This window comes from Phocoena sinus, chromosome 11 (assembly GCF_008692025.1).
Source record: "Phocoena sinus isolate mPhoSin1 chromosome 11, mPhoSin1.pri, whole genome shotgun sequence".
NCBI lineage: Eukaryota > Metazoa > Chordata > Mammalia > Artiodactyla > Phocoenidae > Phocoena > Phocoena sinus.
Window position 1 is genome coordinate 26025572 of NC_045773.1, and position 23652 is coordinate 26049223.

Consider the following 23652-nt stretch of genomic DNA (forward strand, 5'->3'; position numbering starts at 1 on the left):
ATTGGCCAAGCCTGGTTCCTTCCATCTGGCGCCAGCACCCCTTTCTCCAACCTCAACCTGGACCCCTCTCCTCCCTGCACACTGTTTTTCTACCTCCTCACTGGCCTCTCTGCCAAGGTCATTCCCTCCCACAGGATCTTTGCACCTGCTATTTTCTCTTTGTGGAACACTGCTCCTCCAAATCTTCAAATGGCTAGCTCTTTTTCATCACTGACCTTACACATCAACTCCTCAGAGCGGCTTTCTTTGACTAGCCTTACCAGAAGTGCCTTGCCCCAGTTATTCTCTCACACTATCCCAAGCCTTTATTACTACCTGAAATCATCTTATTTTACTTGATTTCATCTTTCTACCCTAGAAAGATTTCTATCTTTCATCGCTCTACCCTCCCTAAAGCTGCATGAAATCAAAGACACTGCTTTCCTAGTTCAGTGGAGAGCAATGCCTAGACAGGAGGTACTCAATAAATACTTGTTAAATGTGAATGATATTATTCATTTCCAGTTTATGATTTTTTTAAAAAACCCAAAGGCACAGACATTAATAAAGGCCCAGATTTCAGTATAAAGGAAAATCAATACATTTTATAACTAGCAATTAAAATGCTGCTCCTACAAATGGCATAAATAACACCATTTTAAATGTACCTGCTTTTGTATTACTGAGAAAAAAAGATAAAATTACATTGATCCTTTATCTGATGCTGCTGAAGTTATCTGAAATTTTTAATTAGCACTATTTGGCTTGTGGTAAAGAAGAACTGAATTCACTGCATTAATTTCACATCATGCTGTTCAGTGACAAGAAGCTTAGATCAAATAGTTAACTTGGAATTTCCTTCGAGAATTACACTAACGTCTACCCTGACACTGCTCACGTTTTGATGTGCCTGCTCTGGTTTGCTCCCTTCCCTGGCTCAGCCCCCGACTGCTGGAGAAAGGCCTGGCGTGTGTCTTTGAAGTAAAAGAGTGAAGTATTTTTGGCTCTGCAACAAATTTCAATCTTTATACTGACTGCAGAAATATGCCAACCAATTCTCTAAAGAAGCTAAAAAATGTTATGAGGCTGTAACAAAAAGAGGAGTAGCTTGGCTTTGGATAACTACTATGATTTAGGGTTAAATAAAGTAGAACAGGCTGAAGAGAAATCCAATGACTATGCTAAATCAAATATCTACCTACTACCATTACGTCTTCAAATTACTAAATGTCCTCTCTGAGGTAATGGCTTTACAATGCTGACCCAGCCACTCTAAGCAAACTTAAAATTCTACCTGAACTAGAACATCTGTCATTAATGACAGTTTTGTGACATGTGGAATTCATTACATCTACTCTAGATTTTCTTTTAACTCTATACATCCTTATTATATGCAAAAGAAACAGATGGAAGGAGACAGAAAACCCAGCCTCGGACATTTTATCTGTGTGAATGAAATTTAATTTAGGAGTTTGATCCGTAAACTGGGAATAAAACCATCCATTCAGTGGGTTGCTAAGAACAAGAAATCAGATAATACGTGCAAAAACACTTTGTGAATCAAGTACAAATTATCATTAGCCTGTGGGCTTTTAAATGAATGCCAATCCTAAGAAGATTAAGTATCACTGAAAGTTTCAAAGTAGAATAAGACCCAGATTATAAGAATGTAGAGGCCAAATTTAGCTAACAACTGGAGAGAAAAAAGAAACATTTTTTTCTTTATCCAAAATCAAAGTTACTTAATAACCAAATAAAACAACTCATTCAAAATACCTGAATATGTTACTTTCCATGTCTAAGTCAATCAGAAGACAAGAGGGAGAGGGTGTTCTTTATTAAACAGCAAAACCTCTGCTCTGTGATGCAGATTAACTTAATTATATGATGGCGATCATTGGTCACAACTATGTGAAATTGTTGTCAACAATGGGATCGGCATTTTTACCAGAAACAGCCCACGGGATCTCACAGAGTAAGATTCATTTTGCTCTCACACTGACCATCTTTGAAACCAATTAATTAGCTCAAAAAAGTATGAGTAATTTCTGTTTACTCATCCTCTGCTGAAAATGACATTTTAGAAAAATATAATTTATCCTGGCACCTAAAAGAATCCAATCGACCTCAGTGCACTTTAAGGAACATTAAGTCCAAGCAATACACGTGGCTGTTAATTTTACAGGATTTGTAGTATCTGCAAGCGGAGAAAGCTCTCAGATTGCAGAGGTGTTTCTGCTAAAGGTACCTTCACCAAGTTATGAAAAAGCCATATGTATGACATCCCCATCTGTGAAGCGAGGTCTGAGAGAGGGGCAGATGTTTTACACCGAGCCCAGACTCCCACCCCACTTACAGCAATGGGACGGCACGCAACACGTGATACCGATGGATAAATGGCAAAGGGTATTTAACTGTGATCCTTCTGCAGATCAACGTGAGATCTGAGAATACTGCTCGGTAAGGCATTTCCTAGGCTGGGGTTGGCCTCAGGAGACAGCTCCCTGAACATCAGAGGAAACCAAATCCAACAGCTTGAGCTGGTGTTTCCCCAAACATGGAGTAGGTTATCACTCTTCAACATTAATAACATTAAATCTCAAGTGAAAACTTACTCCCTTTCCAAATCTCTTTCAAGTCTTCTGGTAACATCACGCTACTCTGTGGATGACACTTGCCTAAAACGTGCTAGTCTCGCTTTTAACTAAGAGAGCAGGCTTCAAGGTTCAGTGCTGGCATTGGCCAGAGCAGCAACAAAGGATTTAATCTTTTCACTGTGTTTATTTTCACACTTACCATCTATGGCAAAGAAGAGTAGTTTTCCCGTTGATGATTCTAGTAAGGTTTTCTTTGTGAAAGATTTATTTAAATAGAAGTGGTTTGATTTAAAGAAAAAATATTAAGTGGCATTAAATAAGCAAATGATAAAGATGGAACTCGGTGGATCGAAATTGGGGAAAGGTAGCAGAGGTACATGTGCTCAGGGACTCAGGGCTGAGCCACAAGGTGAAAAAGTGGGTCAGCCTAACTCATCAGAGGCAAAATACTTCAACAGCTGACATTCGAGCAGGTTTCAATTAATTATAGAGATGCTAAACGTAGCACCTGTCCAAGCTGAATTCACATCACTCATTTATTTCACCTAGGTAAGATCAGCCCGTGTCTGCCTAAGAGAGAAATTATGGTAGTCTTCACAAGGAAATTCAAAGAGAAGCGGCAGAGCACAGAGCAGTGCCAGTGCACAGCTTCTCAGAATCACCTGCGAGGCTCTTTCAACACAGAACCCCAGAGGCCCCCCACAAGTCATCAGCTGATCCTACCTGTTCAGATCCAGAGTAAAGGCATGTAAACAGGAATACAAAGTTTACGCTATTCAGTAGCCAGTTTAGGACCAACACACTTATTACTGAATGATCAACTCGGATTCCCAACTTGGTTCACAACCTCAAAAGAAAGGTGCTTCTGGCCATAGGGAATGTCACCACCTCAGCCCTCTTTCATATGTAAAGTTTTAGAGGCAAATACTGTGAGACTTCTAGCAAATAATACAAAAAGTTAAAAATCAGTTAAAAAAAGCAGGGGCCTCCTTTCATGCCATCCTTGCTAGACTCAACGAATCTCGGAGTGCTGATCTGCGCCAGTCACTATGCCAAGCACAGGGATACAAAGCAGCAGCCCCTACCGAGTGAGGGGATCTGCTGTGAGCATAATGCATCCTGGCCAGCTTGTGGGCCAGAATCAGCCTAGGGAGCTGTGTGGAATGCAGATTCCTGGGTGCTATCCCTGGCGACTCCCAGCCAGCTAGTCTGCAGTGGGCTGTAGGAAGGGGCCACTTAGGAAGCTCCCCTTTGATTTGGAGGCACATCAGGTTTGGGATCCACTGATTCAACTATATTTTTAAATCTGAAAAGTAGCAGGAAGAAACATCTCACTCCTAAAAATACTGAATAACTGAAGAGAAACATGAGGCAGCCTGGACTATTTCAAAACATTAAAACAAAGCATGGTATTACTATGCAGTTTCCAGGAAAGAAAGCCATCTATACTACAAGAACAGTCAGACTATGAAACTAGAAATGCCAAAATGACACTACAATCACTCACCATCATTGCTCCAATGGAAATCCTGCTTAATAGTTAACTCCCAAAGAGGCAGCTCGGCTAGCAAGAGTACCGGCACACTCCACAGATATTACACTGCAGGTGTGGTTCCAGACCACCGCAATAAAGTGAATGTCGCAATAAAGCAGGTCACACGAATTCTCTGGTTTCCCAATACTTAGTTATGTTTACACTATACCGTAGCCCATTAAGTGTGCAATAGCATTATGACTTAAAAGAATGTATATACCTTAATTTAAAAATGCTTTATTTAAAAAAAAAAACCTTTTATTTCTAAAAAATGCTAACCATCATCTGAGCCTTTAGCAAGTTGTAGTCCCAACAATAATCACTGATCAAAGATCATGATTAACAAACATAGCAACAAAGAAAAAGTATGAAATGTTTCAAGAATTCCCAAAATGTGACACAGAGACATGAAGCCAGCAAATGCTACTGGAAAAACGGCACCAACAAATGTGCTTGATGCAGGGTTGCCCCCAACTTTCAATTTGTAAAAGACGCACTATCTGCGAAGAACAATAAATCAAAGCACAGGAAGTGAGGTATGTCTGTAGGTCTCTCGCTACTATGGTAATAACTTCCTCACCAATTCATTACCACCAACGTGAACTGAGTTATAAGCCTTGCTGCCATTGTAGCTCCCTCCCTGTCACTGCCAGGCAGCAGTGGTTTTAAAGGAACCGCCTGCTGAATTTTGTAGCAGCTGCTCATTTGTTCATAAAAGTCACAGATGAATATCAGCAATACATGAATTCACAGAAGACTGCCCACCCACACATTTTCACCAATTTCATCAAAAGATAAGACAGGGCTTCCCTGGTGGCGCAGTGGTCGAGAGTCTGCCTGCCGATGCAGGGGACACGGGTTCGTGCCCCGGTTCGGGAAGATCCCACATGCCACGGAGCGGCTGGGCCCGTGAGCCATGGCCGCTGAGCCTGCGCGTCTGGAGCCTGTGCTCCACAACGGGAGAGGCCACAACAGTGAGAGGCCCGCGTACCGCAAAAAAAAAAAAAAAAAAAAGATAAGACAGTAGAATCTCTCCTTTAGCAGGTATGAGTTCTTCCTAATATAGTCATAAACAGATTGTAGAAATTTCTTCAATTTCAAAAACAGTTTTGGTCTTTTGGTGTTAACTCTGGAAAACAAACATATAGTGATAAGCCTCCTGGAATGACAACAAAGAAGAACGGGTTCCCAATACTTCTTCCTGTTACAGCCCCTCACCCCAAAGACAGAAGAGACACTGGCAACATTGGGAATGGTTCTTGGTCCTGGTCCCGACTGCCTCTCCTTTCCAGGTGAGTAAGATGTTACTCCCAAACCAGCCGAGAGCCATCACATGGTGCCTTCCTCCACTGCGTGGAGTTGCCCCCAAGCCCACACAACTATCCATCTCCCAACCTCCTGTTTTTTCCATCAGCCTTCTCCTTGGGTGCTGCTCCCAAAGAGGGACCACCTTCTACACTTCCCAGCTGAATCCCTTTCTCAGCACCTGGCCCTCATCCTTCTGCCAGACTCTCTTCTTTCTTACAGTTTTAAATTTCCCTTGCCACAAGAGGGTCCAAAGTCCCCACCCAGGGGCCTTTATCAGTTGCATTTCCTGCCTGGCGACAAAAGGCACTGGATTATGTATGTAAATCCTGCATTCACACCACATCTTCTTCTACTTTGGAAGTTACCACGATTGCTTTGTCATTGAACAAGTACCTTATTAGCAGACACTGTGTATGCTACATATTGGTAGATAAAAAGAGCAGAAATATGATTTTAAGACACTCCCTCCCCTCACCCACACCCCGCCCCCAATACACAGACATTCTATGAGAGAGACAGAGGAAGAGAAATAAAATCATCTCCGTGAAACGTGCTGTATGTAACTGAGTGAAGTGCTTCTGGAAGAGGGGACCAAGAGGGCCCCCTTCTGCCTCAGGAAGTCCTGCAAGAGGTAACACCTTTAAGTGGGCCTTGGTACAAACAGCAGCTGTTTTCACACTCCTTTCTAATCCACTTTGCCCATTCTCTAGAGCATCACTAAGTCACATCACTCAGGTGCTAAAAAACCTGCAATAGGTCCCCACCGACATATCAAGGCCAGGGGTGTCTGATGGCACTGAGTCTCTCTGAGCAGCCCCAGCCTGCCTTTGCACACAGCTTTTCCACACATGGGTACACCAGCTCCAGCCAATGGAGACTCCGTGGAGTACATTCCAGACAGCCTGGAATTTCCTGCCTCTGCACTTGCTCCCATCATCCCTGCTGCCAACCTGGAGCCACCAAACATGGCTGTTCAGTGCACAAGCTGTGCAGCTGTATGTGGCAGCCCTGTCCATCCGCATCAAAACACTGCCAACTTTAGGGTATTATAGTTGATTTTTTAAAAAGTATTTTCTGCATTTTCCACAATGGACATGTATGTATTACACACCTAAAAATTGACGGGAAAAAATTTGCACATGGGAAAAACAATCCATTCTGCTCTTCCGAATAGCCTAATGTGAAGGCTGTTTCCTTTAAGAAGCCTGCTCTGAGTTACTGTGCGAGAAGCAATCTGTGCCCCTCCTTATTCTTAAGAACTTGGACTGTTTTACGACTTTTGCCACATCTTCCTGTATCTACAGCTGTACCCTTTTTTCTCTCTCATACCTATCAACTGTCAGGCACTGCATGAGGGGCTTCACCATGCTGTTTCATTTCATCCTCTCTGGAAACCAGTGAGGTTGCTATTACTGTCCCCACATTATAACAAAGGAAGCCAAGGTTGGAAAAACTTGCTCAAGACAAAGAACTAACCTATGGTTCTTGCAAGTTTAGATTTAAATCCAGTCTAGTCTGCCTTCAGAATCCTTAACTCCAAAATACTTGGCAACTGACTAACTGCCTTTTCTGATACTAGCCACTTAAGAGTCTTAAGCAAGGAGACAGTATCTTATTCAGCTTTGTACTCACTCTGGTGCCTACGCCCAGGCCTCACCGAGAACCACAAACTCAAAGAACTTTTTATAATTACAAAAAAGATTCCTTGGGGGAAGAGGTGGGATGTTGATTATGACAGTGTGACTCTTACAACTGCACCCAGCCCGACAGAAAGCCCTGTAGGTTCAAAGCTAGCTAGGCTGTGTCCCTAGCTCTACTCCCCCACTTAGCCTTAGTCTATTATCATCTTCACCTCTGAACCATTCTCCCTGCTTCCACCCTTCTTCCACAATCTACACTCAGCAAGTCAACCAGTGAGATGGTCCTGTGTTACTCCCTTACATAAACTTTCCAATGCCCTCAAGCGGCTTCTTCCTCTGGCCTACAAGCCTGTACATGAACAGGGCCCTGGTTCAAAAGGTCTGACTTCCCAAGTCTCTACTTCCCTCACCAACTTCACTAGCCTTCTTCAAGTCTGGGCACCAGCTCTCCCCTCTGTATGAAATGCTTTTATTCCAGATCGCCGCATGGGTGGTTCCCTCTCATCACTTAGGGCTCAGGTCCCCAGGGTCACCTCCTTAGAGGCTTTGCTTGAACACGCTATTACAGAAAGACCCTGTTGTTCTTCCCTGTCTCAAGCTTGCATTTGTAGTCATGAGGACAATGACAAAACAACTTGCAGTCATTTAAAAAAATGTGTCTCATTAGTTTTGCCTTTCTCTCCAGCTAGATTTTAAACTCCATGGAGGTAGGAATGATACCACATCCCCAATGCCTGAAACAAGGTGGGTACTCAAATACTTTCGAGTTGTTACTGAATCTAACTGGATATAAAATTAAGTTTTATGATCGGAATTTTTAAAAAACACTTTAGGCAGCATTATGACAATGGAAAAACAAGCTTATTTGGATTCTCACATGATTGACATCAGATAACAACAGGCTTGGAGCCTAAAAGAACAGGGACAGCTCAGAGGTTCATGAAACTCCTCAAGTCACAATGCTTCATTCTAAGTACATGCGCATTTTGATGGAGCAAGATAGCATAGTTTCATCACATCCACAAATTACAACATCAAGATACATTTAGAACTACTGAACCTGGACATTTCAAAATCACATTTCCTTTAAAAAAAAAAAAGCCATGTCTCTATACTCTGTGTGTGTATATATAATTTTACCAACCACTGAATTCACAACCGTGGGATCTAGAAGGAACCAAACCTTTTACTACACTGATGCAATATTCCAACAAAGATTTTATAAAATACACTTTTTCCCTGTCTAATTTTAATAAAAATCAGAAAATGCACATCCCTTTCAAGAAAATTCAGAAAATACCCAACATCTGATAGGCATTAACCCATTCAATGAATTAGAAAACCTACTTCCTGACAGGGGGAGGGGTATTATAGCCTACCCATGCTGTCACTGGTTTAATACTGCTCTACCTTTTACCCTCTAATAATGATTTTTAAATGGTTAAGCACTTACCATAATGTGATTGAAATGCCTGCGGTTTGACAACCTGATTACAGTCGTTACACACCACCAAGTAGAAATCATCGTGGGCTGGACAGAGACCAAATATTGGCATGTCTGCAATAAAGAAAGAGAGCATCACTCACTCATGTGGTTCCTGTTAATATGAAACCATCTGGGGTGGCAACACTTTCTAAAGGAGCTGCCTTATGATAAAGTACACAGGATAAAAGTTGTTCCAGTTTAAAAGTAACTGATATGACACACCATGACTATTAAAACAGAGAAATCAAATCAGGCTTACAGAAACACCGTTATAAAGGGTTAAAATAAAATGCACGAGAAATCATTAGTATGAGGTAAACCAGACAAATCTTTTAAAATGCGAACAATGAATACATTCACACAATAAAGCAACTTTAGATGAACTCTACCAAGGGTTATGAGGAAGAATCTGCAACCACATAAAATGCTTAGCAATTCACAAAGCTGTACCATCTAATGGTTTTGTTTGGTTAACTATGCATTCTATTCCAGCCATCTGGTCTCTGAGTTCTATGGAACCGTTAAGAAAGGAAGCAGAGGTTTCACTGAAGAGTAAAACTGCTGGTTTTGTCAGCATGTAATACAAAGAAAATGATTTTCGTACTTTTTTTTCTTCAGGTCACAACTAACCTCTAGTCCTTTGCTTGCACACTGATGCCACTGGACAGAAAGAACCTCAGTACAAGCACAACATTTCATACATTAATCTCAGTTCAGTTACCAGAATAGGGCAAGATACAAGCTGAATTTCTTCTGTACTAAGAAGTTAATTAAAATACAAATGTAAAACTAGACTATCTGCATATACACGAAAACAAAGTACAGTAACTTGATACCTGGTAACATATGGTTAACTAAAAAGTCCTAACTGTGGACAATTAATTATTAGTAACAATCCAGGGAACAGAGCTAACAGTTCAAATCCAGAATCTAAATCTTTTAAATATTTCAGACTTGGCATTTTACACTATAAGCACTATTTAGAACATCTGCAATGAATGGATAATTAGCACATTTCAATTAGGCAAATATTTTAGTAGACCAAATACCAAGTTTAAAGAGGGAATAAAGATCCAAAAAGCTGATTAGCATCTGCTTTCTTTCCTGTAAGATTTAATTTCACACTTTCTCCAGCTTGGGTGGGCTCAGTGGTTTTAAAGGAAACAGAAAATGCCCCGGGGCGGGGTGATGTAAAGTGATGATAATCTCTAAAATGTCAAATTACAGATCTAATAATATCTACACACAGCTATAGGTCAGATTTTCTTAAACAGTTTCTATTACACTGAACTGCACAGATAGCTAGCTGTGAATCTGAAATATACCAGGGACCAACACGATTCTGGGATGCAGCAGCAGCACTGAGCAGGTTCTACGCGCTCCGATCTCATTTTATCCTCACAACTGCTTGGGTAGATACCATTATAACCCTGCTCTGGAGAGGAGGAAACTGATTCACAGAAAGGTGAACTACTTTGTCTAAGTCAATAGCTGAGATTTGATTCTGACTCACAACAACGGCTTGAATTTGGTCCCTTGAAGACCGAAGGAATATGATTTCTAGAAATTCCTTCCAGATTCCAACTCCAACGAGTTGAATGTCAGGGCTGAACACCTTTGACGGAATAAACTGATAAGACAACAGAAGTTTCTAACAGGCTGCTGACTTCTGTGACTAAGCTTAACAATTTCACGAAAAGTTAAGAGCCAAACAATGTACTATTTTCCTGGAAAGCGTGCCCACATTGAGTTAAAAATAGTACATGTGCGAGAAGGGGAAAGGTTATATCCATGCAATGATCAACAAGTAATACCATTTTCAATGGCTACAGTTTGACATGACATTTCCTTTTTTCTTTTTCTTTTTTTGGCCATGCCCCGTGGCACGTAGGATCTTAGCTCCCCAATCAGGGATTGAACCCGCTCCCCCCTGCACTGGAAGCACAGAGTCTTAACCACCAGACCGTCAGGGAAGTTCCAACATTTCAGTTTTAAAAATAAAAATTTAAAGTAGTTTACTTTAAGTTCCATATATCCCTATGCTAAATCATTCTGACACAGGACAATTAAGTATGAATTACAGAAATGGCAAAACATTCATAACTTACAGCTGCAAAGTATGAAATGCCTATACACATCAAATCAACAGTTTCAGTAATGAAATCAACTTGATCAGTTTTATTAATTAAACAGTAGTTAAAGTATTAAATTAAGTGGTCTCAGTTTAGACTTAGGCCTCGGCAATGTGCCTGGTTTGTGTGATTTCTCACAGCACTCTATTTCAAGCGATGCTGTTTAAAATATGTCACTTTGCCAGATACCAGATACTGCTGGGGACTAGCTTCCCACCCCTTTATAAATAAGCCAATTGTAAAAAATTTAAAACTGTATAAATCCTTGCAAATAATAAAAATTTAACTGGCCACAATGATGTTTATGTAGAAAAATGTTCTTTTTTTGTTCTGATTCCTTTGATTCTTTTGTGAGACTCAGAAATACTAATAAAACTAAGTGAGCAGGGGTCATTCTGTGAGGCACCAAGAATTTATACTTCTGTAAAAAGGTTCAATTTCCTCAATAACTTATAATTATTTGCAATTGATGACAATAAAGATGATAATCATAATGATAAACAGTTGGCATTCTCTGAGAGACCATTCTGTGCCAGGTTCTCAGCTAAGCACTTTTCAGAAGGTTTATCCTTCAATATAATCTTCATTTTACCGATGGAGACAAGAACTTGTCTAATTTCACCCAGCAAAAAAGTACAACCAGGACTCAAACTGAGGTTTGCACCATCTGTGACCTCAATTCCACACACACCCACACCCACCCCCCCCCCCCCACACACACACATACACAATCCCTGTGGAAAAAAACATGGTACATTTAAACGCACTTCATGCTACCCTATGAAATCAAGTTTCTGTTCGGAGAACCTAAAGCAACTTTAATTTTAGCTTTCTGAATTCTTTACTTTCAGATATCCATATTTGGACGTAAGCTAAAGGATACAAAATAATTTAAATAAAATGTCTTCTTTGGGGGAAAAAAAGGAGTTTATATCCTTTTTCTGAATTAGGACATTCCAGAGGCCTTAGCGACAGGAACAGCGTGTGGAATGTTGTGGTAACAGAGAAAATGAAATAATTTTTGTGAGCGACAGTATGTATGTTTCTGAATACTTTCCAAGTGTAAGTTCACAATCAGCCCATCTACAAATTAACACATGGAACTTGCCCAAATGCAAGAAGGGAAAAGCTTCATTTATGACGGAAAACAGAGTTCCTATTGAGTTAAAATGAGTTCCTACTGAATTTAAAAAAAAGTTTACAAAATTTTCTTTAAATATACAACTTAAACCATTATATGAAATACAATGAAAGTTTTAAAACTGTACTTGACCCCATGGACTGTTTCAGGTCACCCTAATCTTCCAATCAGTGAATGGCCCGGCACCCACACCGAGGCCGTCATGTATTTTGGAGACCCCAGGCCAGCAGCGTAGGAAGGACTGGGTTTAAGCACATGGACACATGAGCACATGTGTGCAGAACCTTCACAGTCCCATGCAGACTGAAGGCCCTCTGGCCAAAGCCAGTCCTGAACAGTTACTTTGGTGCTGCCATCCCCATTTTGAGGCCTGTGCCCAACAACAAAACTTGGGCACCGTAGCAAAGCATTTCACCTTTGCAGTACCCTGTGCATCTCCCTTCTCCCACACACCCAAACTTCTACATGCCAACAACTCCCACATTTCTATCTCTAGCCCAGACGGCTCCCGAGCTCTGTCTAGACTCACAAATCCAACTCCCTCCCTATTAGACACTACCATCTGGATGTCTTTCATACATCTCAAATCAAACAAGCACGTCCAAGAGAGCTTTGCCTTCCACCCTGCCCTGTTCCCTGCCCCCCAAAATCTTCCCCCTTTTGGGTAAATGACTCTGCTCATCTTCTCAAACTAAAAACCCACACAACACCCCGACTCTTCTTTCCCTCATCACACCCAGGCCACCAGCAGGTCCGATCAGCTCTCCTCTAACACCTCTGTCCATTTCTCTCCACTGTCCAGCCCTCCACTGTAAAGCCTGTCACCAGCACCTTTCCTATGGACTGTGGAAGAAAGTCTCCCACATGGCTGACAATCCCTTCCACACGACTGCCAGAGTGATTCTTCGAAATCCTCCAACAGATCACGTAAATACCATTAAAACTTCCCAAGTGACTTCCCACTCCTCTCGGAATAAAATCCAAGCCTTTACCACAACCCCCAAGGTTATGGGATACACCAGCGGTCTGTCCTCCGCCCTTCACTCCCCGTCCCCTGAGTCCCTGCTCCCCTCTCCCTGGCTCACTCTGCTCCAGGCACACTGATCTCCATTCTCTCCTTGGAAAGCTTTTTCTCTGGCCAGGCTCTACCCCTGCTCTTCACAAGATGCCTGGGGCATTCTCACACGTCAGGTCTCAGCTCAGCTGTCATCTCTTCAAAGGGCTGTCTCCAGCTCCTCCCCAGTTAGTTATTCTCTGTCACAGGTATTTTAAGCAGAGTGGCTAACAGTGTGGGCCACTCCCCAGCACCCCGAATCCAATGTGATCTCGGGCAAGTTCTATAACCTCTTTGAACTTCAGTCTCTTCATGTGTCAAATATTGACGATCACAGTACCTAATTCACCAAGCACCTCCCAGGGTAGAAAGAGTAAGAGAGCTAATACACGCAAAGCCTTAGAAGGCCCCAGGAAGTGCTCAATCAATGTCCCCCAGCAGTCTGTAAGGTAGAGGAGTCATGCACGCCCACTGTATTGCTCAGGAAACTAAGGCACACAGACACTGAGATCTCACAAGCTAGTGAGTGGCAGAGTCAAGGTTTGAACCCACGTCTGCTGGGCTCAGAAGCCCAGGCATTTCCCAACATTATCCCAGAAGCTGCCAGAATCTGCCTCCTCCATGCTGCTCCCACTGCCAGTGCCCGCGGTCAGAGCCTGGTGGCCTCCACACACCGGTACAGAGCTCCTAATAGGGTCTGAGTTGCTTCCCTCTTCAGCCTCTTCCACTCTGCTGCCAAAGCCACCAACCTACAAAGTAATAAAGCCATTCCTCTCCTTGGAGACCTCTGCTGGCTTCAAAGTGGTACTTGGACCCCTGGCCTACCTCTCTGCAAGCAAGGCCCTAGCACTCTTTTCTCCTCCCATCTCTCCAGGCTGAGTCAACTGCTCTAAGCTCAAGACTGTGTGGGTCTTCTCAGAACCTGCCCTGTTCTCTGCAATCCTACTTTTTGGACACAACTGTTCCTACAGCACAGAAAGCTCTTCTCTCTTCTTTCTGAAATTCCCGCCATTCGACCAGAGCTGTGCTCTTACTCATACCATTCGTATCTCCATCACAGTCCTTCACTCACTGACTTATGATTTTTGAATGGTTATTGATGCCTCTGCAGCGCTGTCTGACAGCAGACTCCTCGCCTTGCCTAGCACAGTCTGAGAAGTGAACTCAAGATTATGTGACGGTGAAGTAATGACTGACATCTGGAACTCTCCCGTAGCTTCCACTTGCTCTTAGGATAAAAACTAAGACCCCTGACAAGGCTCTCTCCCCGCTGGCACCCTGCACCTGGCCCCTCTGGCCTTCATTTTGTCCCTGGTGCACACCATGCTCTCTCCTGTCACAGCACCATGGTGCTTGCCGTTCCCTCTGTTTGAACTCCCTTCCTCCAAATCTTGACCTGGCTTGTTACTTTACTTCATTTGGTCTCAGCTTCAATGTCGCTTCCTTGGAGACTTGGCTAGTCAGGGCCCCGTTATCTGCTCTCAGAGCACTGACTTAGCCTTGCCACACAGCACCATGCCCTGTTTGTAACTATCCATCTAACTGTGTGAGCCTTAATCTCCTCCCACTAGACTAAGTCCCACATCTGTCTTGTTTTCTGCTCTAGTGACAGTGCCTAACAATGCCTAACTTGATGGACAGGAAGCAGCAAATGGATGTACGAATATTATTGGGTGGAGAGTAACTAAAGTATTAGATGAAGTCCCTGTGGTGCCACCATAAGTCAAGGGTATAACTGTGCCTTTAGGTCATGTAAAGACATACAGTCACCCACTAAAACTGGGTATCCAGTGAGATAAAAGTTCAAGGGTGAGAAGGTTTCCCTTGAACACATGATCCCATTCCTGGGGGCGGTTTCTGGTAAAATTTGTGCTGCAGGGTCTGCTTCTCAAATGTGCACACTGGCAAATTCTCTTTTGCTAGTGTGTGCAGTGCAGTAACTAGGAACAGTTCTGGAGTCAGACTACTGAGATTCAAGTCCCTAATCTTTCCCTTACTAGCTATGTGAACACAGTTAAATTATTAACTTCACTTTCCTCATCTGTAAAATACAGAGAACAGGACCTACATTTCACAGTGCTGTTGTGACGATGAAATAAACTACTCCGTGGAGAGCATTCCATGCTGAACACATAGTAAACACTCAGTGTTAGCAAAATAAACAAAAACACACAATATACACACATTAGACATGTTCTGCTGCAAGGGCCCCAGTTCTCACTGATTAAAGTCGCAGGAGATCGATATATACACCAAATGGCAACTGACTATTTTATAAAGTGAGCTTAACCTTCAGGTGGTCTCTGCCCCTGCTGCTGACCACACACTCCTCCCTGCAAGCAATGAAAGGCAGGGGAGAGGCGGACGAGACTTGCTGGTGCTCCCCCTGCAGAGGGTCAAGGCTCAAGTTTCGGAGTTTCAGCTCCACCCTGCAAGCCTGGGAGAACCCACAGTTTTAAGGAAGGAAGCCACATGATACAAAAGGTCACTCTGGCATGAGTGTGGATCTACCGAGGTAAGGGGGTAGCGGGGTGGTCCCCAAGGGCTGATGCAAAAGTCAGAGTGAGACAGGAAGTGCCTATGTGATGAAGACGGGAGAGACCAGACTGAAGACATGCTCTGGAGAGCTCTGCAAAGAGATGGGGAGACCATGGATCGGGGGTGAGGGAGAGGGGAGAAAGCCAAAGATGGGCTGCAGTTTGTTCCTTGCTCACTGTAGCTAATGTGGCCAGCTAATGCATGATGGGAGACACACAGATGGAAGAACTTAGCTTGCTAAGGCCATAGAGCCTGGCAGTTAAAGGCACAGCCGCCAGAAACACACTGGCTGCATTCAAATCCCAGCCTTGCCGCTTGGTAGCCTTTACCTCAGTTTCCTCATCTATAAATGGGAAAAGTGACAGTACCTGCCTCACTGGTTGTAGGAAGAACTAATGAACAGATGTAAAATGTTTAGAACAATGCAAAGTACTTTGTAAACATGAGCCATTTTTAAAATCATCTTCCAGATCACTGTCCTCTGGTCTTTGACCTAAATAGTGGCTATTCTCCCCTCCGCCTATTCCAACTCCCCCACCCATACGCATTTAAATAGTGGTGTTTTTAGGGACTTCCCTGGGGGCACAGTGCTTAAGAATCCGCCTGCCAAGGCAGGGGACACAGGTTCGATCCCTGGTCCGAGAAGATCCCACGTGCCACGGAGCAACTAAGCCGGTGCGCCACAACTACGGAGCCTGCGCACTAGAGCCCATGAGCCACAACTACTGAAGCCCGCGCCTAGAGCCCGTGCACCGCAATGAGAAGCCCGCGCACCTCAACAGAGTAGACCCCACTCACCGCAACTAGAGAAAGCCCGCGCGCAGCAACGAAGACCCAGTGCAGCCAAAAATAAATAGATAATTTTTAAAAATTAAAAAATAAAAACAGTGATGTTTTTAAATGTCACCTAGTCTGATTAAACCCTTAGTTTACCATGTAGAGTACTCCAATGCAGTCAGAATGAAAATCAGTGCTTAGAAAGACCCTGCCTGATCTCTGCAACCGTAAGACACAGCCACTCCTCATCCATGCCAGAATTCCATCTCCTCCGACAGTTACGCACACAGGCCAACCACTTTCCCACCTCAGGCCCTTTGCTAATTCTGCTCCCTCTGTACAGAATGCTTTGTCTGGCTGATTCCAGATCACAGCTTACATTCCACTGAAAGACCTTGCCTGACCACTCAGTTTAAAGCAGGAGCCTATCTCTTCAGGCAGTATTCTCTCTTTACTCATTAGTTATTTGTAATTTGTGCTTTGGCTACCGCCCTAAGATACAAACTCCATGAGGGCAGAGGCCATGTCTGCGCAGCACAGTGCCTAGCACACAGTAGGTTCTCAACAAAAGAATTTGAGAAAGGCCTCTGGATTGGACTTCCTGAGTTCAAATTCCAATGCCATCACTCACTAGGAGCAGTAACTCGGGCAAGTTCCTCAGCTCCAGTACCCTCATATGTAAAATGGACACGATAATAGTAGCTACCTTAATGTGTAGTTATGAGGATGAGATGAGTTAGTATACATAAAGCTCTTAGAACTATGTCTGGCACAGAGCATGTGCTAGGTCTGTCTTACCTATTAGGATTATAATTATTTCCATTTTCACTGTCAGTGGGTTACACTGGCCACTGCCTCTAATCTTTTGCTGGTCTACAGCCACCACCTCCTGTACACTCAGTGTATTAAGTACTCACTGTCTGTCAGGTCTCATGGCAAGTACTCTGTGTATATCATTCATTCATGTATCAAAAGTCTACTACGCCTAGACACGATTCTAGGTACTGGGTATACATCAGTGAACAAAAATCACAACAGCAACACCACCATCTGAGAAGCAATACATATAACACAAACAATCAAAGTTTTCAATTACTGAGCACTTCCTATGTTCCAGGTACAGTGCTAAGTATTAACTCATTTGCTCTTCACAACACCACCCACCTTTCAGGGTCGCTGTCCCCACTTCACAGATAAAGCAAGTGAGGAACAAGATTACCTGCCTTAAGTCACAGAGCCAGCACACGGAGGAGCTGAGATGTGAAGGTAGGCTACTCCCACGTACGTGCTCCTCACCACCTCACACGAGCCTCACCATTGCTCAGCGCACTCCCAGCCTCTCCCGCCTTGTTTAATCAAAGTCAATCAAGGCATGCTATCGAACAGCAGACTTCTGATGCTACCTCTGGACTGTCTGCTCTCACTGCTACGCAAAGGTTTCCTTAGATACTAGGACTCTCAGCTCCACTAGTGTCGGAAACACTTCGAAGTAACCTGATGGACCAACTTGGAAGGCTGGTCTGCACATAACTGACTTTTACTATAGTCAGTCCCAAATTTATTTCAAATGGTAACTGTCAGTTCTGGGTAATCAAAAGGAATATCAATGATATAATAAAAAAGTTTTAAACTGCTCTTAAGTGAGCTTTAACATCTCAACGGGGAAAAGATAAAACAGAATTTTATTTCTACCTTCTGCACACACTTCTCCCAAATTCATATTCTCTGCTCCAATAATTAAAGGGAACTGGACTTTCCTTTGATCATAAGACATTAGATGATGAACCAACCAGACACAAAAAAAGGCAATCAACAACCTGCCAAAATGTATGTGGTTTGGGACCCTCTCTGAACTAAAGTGGTCAATAAAATTACATTAAAAAAAAAAGAGATGTTTCCACTACCAAACACCAGAGGACCAAAGAGTCAGAGATTAGAAAGCAGCCTAACAGTTATTCATCACTACGTAAAAGCGGCCAACCTTATAGTGACCCTCCATATATAAGTCATAAGTGCTACTGTTGTCACTAATTGTACTGAAAATGAGATAACAGTACCTGGCAAAGAACAGAGGAAGCAAATATCAAAATCCTAGGGAACCTGAGTTAGGGAAGGCCAGGTAGGGTTACAAAGGTGACATACATGACAGGCTACCTCACGTGTACCTTTAGCTACTCAAAATACTGTCAGCAAATTCTGACCTTTCAAACGGAAACTAGAAGCACCTTCCAAAACCCTTAGGGAATCTTACCTGCATCACTACCATTCAGCTAAGTTGTAGACTATGATAAGATATGGGCTATAAGAGAGTTTACCACTTAGCTGGTATTATAACCTCAAGAGAGGTACTTACGTCTAGACATCCAGTTCCTGCGTCTGAAAAATGGTGAAAACAATGGTATCTATGTCAGGAGATTGTTGGATTGAATAAGATAATTCACGTAAAATGTTTAGTTCTATGTCTGCCTAAACACAGTAAGCAGAGTATATGTAAATACTTAATGAAGAGTAGTGTTAATATTATTATTGTTATTGTTAAGCCTATGGTTATAAACTCATGACTCAGTTAAGAATACTTTCTTTTCTTCAAAAGGCAGTCAATACCCAACACCACATCTGCCAGACATCTTGTATGTGGAAACCCCACAGCTCTCATACAACTAAAAACAGCATTAACTATGGAATGGTATTGCCTACTCACCTAGCTTTATATTTTTAAGTGGTTAGCTTTATACAGACCATACCCTAGCCCAGAAAATCAAGCTCAACAAATTTAAAAGAAATGAAATCATGCCAAGTATTTTCTCTGACCACAACGGAATCAAATTGGAAACTAGTAACAGAAAGATACTAGAAAATTTCCAAACACTTGGAACCTAGACACTTCAAATAATCCATAACCAATATAATATGTGATATTAACAAGTTAAAGAAGAAAAATCATACTACCGTAATGGTTGATGCAGAAAAAATATGTATGATTTTTTTAAAAAATCCAGAGAACTCGGAATAAAGGGGATTTCCTTAACTTGATAAAGAATATTTACAAAAAACCCTACAATTAACATCATACTTAATGGAGAAAGGCTGCATGCTTTCCTCCTAAGGTCAGGAACAAGGCAAGGATACTCACTCTCAGCAAAGCACTGAAGTTCTACCCAGAGAAATCAGGCAGGAAAAGGAAATAAAAGGCATACAGATTCGAAAGAAAGAAATAAGCTTTCTCCATCTGCAGATGACTTGATGGTCTGTGGAGAAAACCACAAAGAACCTACAAAACACCTCCCCAAATTTACCAGCTTAGCAGTATCACAGGACACAAAATTTACTTAGTCTGTTTGGGCTGCTGTAACAAAATACCACAGACTGGGTAGCTTATAAACAACAAACATTCATTTCTCACAGTTCTGGGAGCTGGGAATCCAAGATTAAGGCACCAGCACACTGAGTGTCTGGTGAGAGCCTGCTTCCTGGTTCAGAGTCATCTTTTCATGGTGTCCTCCACATTGAGCTTAAGGGGAGAGGGAGCTCGCTGGAGCCTCTTTCACAAGGGCACTAATCCCATTCATGAGAGCTCCACCTTCATGACCTAACCACTTCCCAAAGGCCCCACCTCCAAAAATCATCACACTGGCGATTAGGATTCAACATATGATTTTGCGGTGGGTGGGGGGGGACGACGGGACACAAACATTCAGTCTGTACACAAGATCAACACAGAAAAATCAACTGTCTTTCTATATATTTGTAATGAACACATGAAAACCAAAATCACATGGCTAGCCTGCAGCTGGCATACCATGTTAAGCAAGTTATTTGCTTTATGGTATACCTGAGTATTATCCAACAGCCATGTGGCTATGATGAATGTAGCAAACTAGAGAGCTGTATCTTTCATAACATCCTTAAAGGGATGTTATAATTATCTCATATTTGTAAAGTCTGTACATATCTTACCCAAAGCATGCCGCAGAAGATTCAGAGCTTTTAATAGAAAATTAAAGTGTAATAACTGTCTGGAGTTTGTTTCAGATTCCTCAAGTCAGAGGGGAAATGCTCTTTAGATTTTCTATATTAATGGTCACAATGAAAAAAGTACACTGAACTCTATATTCATCCTCAAGATAAAGCCTCACTACTTGAAGTACGGTCCATAGGCCAATTGTTTCTGTATCATTGAGAACCTGGTTAGAATTACAGAGTTTCAGGACCCAACCCAGACACTGCAAATCAGAATCTGCATTTTATCAAGATTCCCAGGTGATTTATATACATGTTTGATAAGTGCTGAAAACAGAACATCATATAACCTGGACTGAAACTTGAATAATGTAACCAATATTGGAGAAATTATTCATGTATTATCCAGACTTTTTCCAATCCATCCATCAAAGGCATATTGAACATATTTCCTCAACTGTACATTGCTCAAATGTGTATTTAGTATTTGCCTATTATAGAATATAATAAATATACACTATATCATGTATACTGAGTATATTAGTCTGTAGTTTTCAGTTACTGTGATGTCTTTGGTTTTGGTACTGGCCTCATAGGATGAGTTTCTATTTTTTAGAAAAGTTTGTGTTGGGTGGGTCCTACTTCTTTATACATTTAGTAAAATGCACCAGTGAAGCCATCTAGGCCTGGGCTTTCTTTTGTGGGAAATTTTAAAGTTTGCAGTTTAAAGTTGACAGTATCTTTCTTGGCATTTGTCCATTTCATCTAGGTTATTCAATGTGTAGGCATACAGCCATTCACAGTATTCCTTTATAACCCTGTATCTGTCAGGTCGGTAGTGATATTACCTATTTAATTCCTGATTTCAGTGATATGAGTGATGTGGTCAGGTCTAGCTAAAGGTTTGTCAATTTTATCAAAATCAACGCACTCCAATGTTGTCAAGGATCAACTTTTGGTTTCACTGATTTTTTTGTTTTGTTTTTCTACTACCTAGTTCATCTAATTCATTATTTTCTTCCTTCTGCTTGCTTTGTGTTTAGTTTGCTCTTCTTTTTCTAGTTTCTTAGGGAGGAGGATTAGGTTATTGATTTGAGATCATTCTTACTTTTTAATATAACTATTTACAGCTATAAATTTTCCCTTAAGTCCTGCTTCAGCTGCAGTATGTTAAGTTTTGGTATGCTATGTTTCATTTTCATTAATTTCAAAGTATAATTTCTCTTGTGATTTCTTCTTTGACCCACTGCTTATTTAGGAATGTTCTTTAATTGTCACAAGCTTGTTAACTTCCCAAATTTCCTTTGGTTGTTGATTTCTAATTTTCTCCATTGGGGTTAGAGAATGTAATTTGTACTTGTATGATTTCAGTACTTTTACATTTAGTTAGGCTTATTTTATTGTGGCCTAACATATTATTCTGAGAATATTCCATGTGTGCTTGAAAAGCATGAATATTCCGCTGTTGGTTGTGTCTAATTGGTTTATGTTTTTCAAGTCTTTGACATCCGTCCTGATCTTCTGCCTAGCTGTTGTAACCATTCTTTAAAGTGAGTTATTGAAATCTCCAACTATTACTGTTGAATTGTCCATTTCTCCTTTCACAGTGTAAGTTTTTTGCTTCATGTATTTTGAAGCTCTCTTGTTAGGTACATATATCTTTGTAACTGCTATTTCTTCCTGATGGATTGACTCATTCATGATTATAAAATATCCTCCTCTATCATTAATGACTTCAAAAAGTCTTGTCATATCTGATATTTGTACAGCAAGACTAGCTCTCTCTTGACTACTGTTTGCATGTTATATTTTCTATTACCTTTCAACATACTTCCAACTTTGAATCTGAAGTGTGTCTCTTGTTGACAGCATATCACTGAATCATGATTTTTAAAAATTCATTCTGCCAATTTCTGCCTGCTGATTAGTGTTTATTCTATTTACATTTAACGTAATTACTGATAAGGTAGGATTTATGTCTGTGATTTTGCTACTTGTTTAATACATGTTTTATGTCTTTTTTTGTTCCTCTATTCTATTATAGCATGCTTTGGTGTTAAATTAATAGATTCTAATATACCTTTTTAATTCCCTTTTTTTTCTTTTACTCCCCCCCCACCCAAGTTATTTTCTTAGTAGTTGCCCTGGGGATTACAATTAACATCTTAACTTCAGACAATGTAGTTTGAATAAGACCAACTTAATTTCAACAGTATTTTAGAAATGCTTTGCTTTGATATGGCTCCATTTTGTGCTTTTTTCCGCCAGCATGTGGCCCGTGTTCTGCTGTTTCTCTGCCTTATAATTTTTTGTTGAAAACTAGACAATACAGACAATGTAATGTGGCAATTCTACAAATCAGATCCACCTGCCCTTTTGGTTTGTTTAGTGAGTTACCTGGTCTAATTGTAGAGTCTGTATTCTTTGTTATGTGTGTGCTTGGTTAGCTAATTATTGGACAGGGATTTCCTTAAATATCTTGAACCAATAAGTCTCCCAGGCTTTGCCAAGGGGCTCTGTGCATATGTTGGGACACGTCTTCAATGTTCTAGCAATCAATTTACAACTCTGCTTTAGTCTTCACTTCCTGCTTGCATAGAACCTCAAAGTCAGCCACGGGTGAGATATTAGGGTTTTCTCAGGTCATTCCTGGGCATGTGAACAGCCCTATACACACACACTGTTTTCTTTTCTTTCTTCTTTTTAAATTGAAGTATAGCTAATTTAATGCACTTGGTTTTCTAGATTCCCAGGAATCTTGAAAATGTTGGAGCTCTTTAAAAACCCCAATTGACATCTCATTTCCCAGTGTTTTCTACTTAGTTCTTTGGTCAGCCTCTTGTCAACCTCAACTGGTATCACCACCTCAAACAACTGCAATGTACAATAATTGCCACTATTTTTTTTTTTAAACAAACACCTTAGGGATAGGGCACAGAGTGAGCTCTGATACGGACAACTTCTGAGAATGGAGCTTTTTAGGGAGCTACTAGACAGTTCAAACAGTGACAATTTTCTGAGCATATGGCTTTAGGGAAGCTCCCAAACCCATTCTTTCCACTCCGATGGCTTCTAAGCTACAGTTTTTCACAGCTACTGTAGTTGTGAGGTTTGCAAAGTTACTGTGGAGTTGGGGGTGGGGTGCAGCAGCATTAACACAGAGTGAGTTAAAACACCACAGTTTGCTGTATTTATTTACAGAGATTCAGTTATTTTTCTTGTATAAATGCTCCATAAATCCTGCAAGCCTTTAATTTTTAGAACTCTGAAAAAGTTAATTTTGTCAATTCTTGCCAGTGTTCTCACTGTTTTTACAGAGATTTTGGGAAGTCCTTACTCCACCAATAGGAAATGCTTACTGGAAGTATTTTAATGGAGGATAACATTATCAGATTCTTTATTATTTTCAACCCTACTCAAACTGTGGAATGGAGAAGGGAAATTCGTGGTTCAAAAGTAAAAGTGAGAAGGCCAGGCATTTGCATTTGCAATAGTACAGGTGAGAG

At 41.5% G+C, this 23652-nt stretch overlaps 1 protein-coding gene across 1 annotated transcript in view; it reads right to left on the reverse strand.

Annotated features, from left to right (window-relative positions):
* Nucleotides 1–23652, reverse strand: part of ATXN7 (ataxin 7) — a 100792-nt gene that overhangs the window by 39691 nt on the left and 37449 nt on the right. The window contains 1 exon segment of the mRNA XM_032649600.1: nt 8512–8616. Coding sequence (XP_032505491.1) covers nt 8512–8616 — 105 coding nt within the window.